General features: G+C 30.9%; 1 protein-coding gene across 1 annotated transcript; it reads left to right on the top strand.

The window, feature by feature from the left end:
• The first annotated feature begins 215 nt into the window (after nt 1-215).
• Nucleotides 216-1,768, top strand: LOC139460712 (uncharacterized). The gene has a single exon (XM_071242188.1). It carries the CDS (start codon nt 344-346, stop codon nt 1,766-1,768), a length of 1,425 nt encoding a protein of 474 aa, XP_071098289.1. The 5' UTR covers nt 216-343.
• Nucleotides 1,769-2,479: the final 711 nt, after the last annotated feature.

The following is a 2,479-nucleotide window of genomic DNA, read 5'->3' as shown; positions in this document are numbered from 1 at the left end:
GATAATTGTGCCAATACATAAACAAGGTGATCTAAATAATATAAACAATTACAGAGGTATTTCACTGCTAAGTATTTTTGGTAAACTATTCACAAACATAATAAATAAAAGGTTAGTATTTTTGGCAGATGCCCTCAACAAAATCAATGAAGAACAAGCTGGATTTAGAGAGGGCTAATCAACTATTGACAACATTTTTATCCTCCAAGTTTTAGTTAACAAATACCTCAGTGTCAAGGGTGGGAAACTTTATGTGCTCTTCGTTGACTTTGCCAAGGCATTTGACTCAGTGCAGAGACATAAACTATGGAACCTTTTAAGATCACATGGCCTCAGCTTTAAGATGAACAAACTATTGGGTAGCATTTACGAGAATATTAAGGTGTGTGTGCGAAACAATAATGAGATTTCAGAAACATTTATTAGTCAGTTCGGAGTAAGACAAGGATGCATCTTAAGCCCATTTCTCTTTACTTTTTTCATAAATGAACTGGCTGTGCAAATAAATACCAACTGTAATTATGGTGTTCAGCTCCATCCAGATATTACACAGATATTTTTACTTTTATTTGCAGATGATATTGCTCTCTTTTCATCAACAATCAAAGGACTGCAGTGTCAAATTAATGAACTTGAAAGTTACTGCAATAAATGGAAGCTAACAGTTAACATGAGTAAAACAAAAGTTTTGGTATTTAAGAATGGAGGTCATTTAGCAAGTAAAGAATATTGGTCCTTCAAAGGACAAAAAATAGAAACTACAGGATTTTATAAATATCTTGGTGTTTACTTCAGTAGAAACTTGTCATGGCATAAACATTTGTATCAAGCTGCTTTACAAGCAAGAAAGGTCTTTGTAAGTATCCATAAGAGTTTGAAAGTTTTAGAAACCATTTCTCATCAATCTTTTTTTAAAATATTTGATATAAAGATACTCCCCATTTTGTTGTATGGGGCAGAAGTCTGGGGTTTACAGCACTTTGATGCCATAGAAAGGATTCATTTATATGTTTGCAAAAAGTATTTAGGTGTTAAAATAAACACTTCAAGCATGGTGGTGTATGGAGAATGTGGAAGATTCCCTTTCTATGTATATTCAAATATAAAAGTTATTAAATACTGGCTGAGACTTATTGACATGCCCTCATATAGATTGCCAAAAAAGTGTTATAATATGATGATAGTTTATGATAATAATGGGAAAAGAAACTGGGTTACAGGTTTTTTTCGAGAATTACTTTTCAGTTGTGGCTTTGGTGATATTTGGCAAAACCAAAATGTGTATTCCAAACCAATGTTTATACTTTCATTAACCCAGAGATTAAAGGATATTTATTTACAATCTTGGACTGCATCATTGACTCTAACAAACAAATGCTTTTATTACAAAATGTTTAAATCAGAAATAATTATGGAAGATTATTTATCAAAAGTTAATGTTAAAAAATTTCGAACGGCTCTTTCACGTTTTAGATGTTCTTCTCACGACCTTTTAGTAGAAACAGGGCGCTATGTAAACATTCCTCGTGAAGAAAGAATCTGTAATCTATGTAGTTTAAACTCAGTAGAAGATGAATTTCATTTCTTACTTGTATGTCCAGTGTATTTACACCTTAGAGAAAAATACCTGCAAGCTTATTATTACAGGTTCCCTAATATTATTAAATTTGTTACATTGCTGTCAAACACAAAAAGAAGTATCTTAGAAAATGTGTCCATGTTCATATATTATGCCTCTTTATACCGACAGAACCTTATGAAAGAATAATCTTAGCTGCTTGGTACTAGGAAGCTATTGTGTATATACATTAAGTACATATTTGTAGATATTTGCCATCTGAATAAACTACAAACAAAAGAGTTAGAAATGGTATTAAACTACTAGGCTGTCATATGATATTGTGGGACGTGATATTACAAATGGTTAAGTATAGTTATATGTATATGAAATGATATGATGTGACATGACATGATGTGATATGATATGAAGTGATGTGGTGTGATATGATGCATGAAGGGATATGATGCAATATATTATGTGTATTATAGAAATTTTTTTTTTTTTTTTTTTTAGTGTACATATTATATGGCTTGCGGTCTTCCAGTGTTGAATAAATATTGATTGATTGATATGAAATAAATTGGCATGGAATGACATAGCATTATATGGTATGATATGATCAGATAAGATGGGACAAGCTATGACATTGCTAATGTGTTGTGTGATATGACATGTTTAAATGTGATACAATATAGTTGTGATATATGGTACGATGGTATGTATAGTATGTTATGATAATGTTATATGAAATAATACTATATAATATGATCTTATAATAATGATACAATATGATATGATGTTATAGAATATGCTGTATGATATAACAAGATGTGATATGGTGATATAGAAATTATGAAATTACAGGGCATGGTATTGTACTGAATGTGCGAAATTATGTGACTGCGTTGAAATGCGAGG

This window comes from Haliotis cracherodii, unplaced genomic scaffold (assembly GCF_022045235.1).
Source record: "Haliotis cracherodii isolate W230 unplaced genomic scaffold, xgHalCrac1.p SCAF_14, whole genome shotgun sequence".
Taxonomy (NCBI): domain Eukaryota; kingdom Metazoa; phylum Mollusca; class Gastropoda; order Lepetellida; family Haliotidae; genus Haliotis; species Haliotis cracherodii.
The sequence above is the reverse complement of the archived record's forward strand: the minus strand, read 5'-3'. Positions and strand labels throughout refer to the sequence as shown.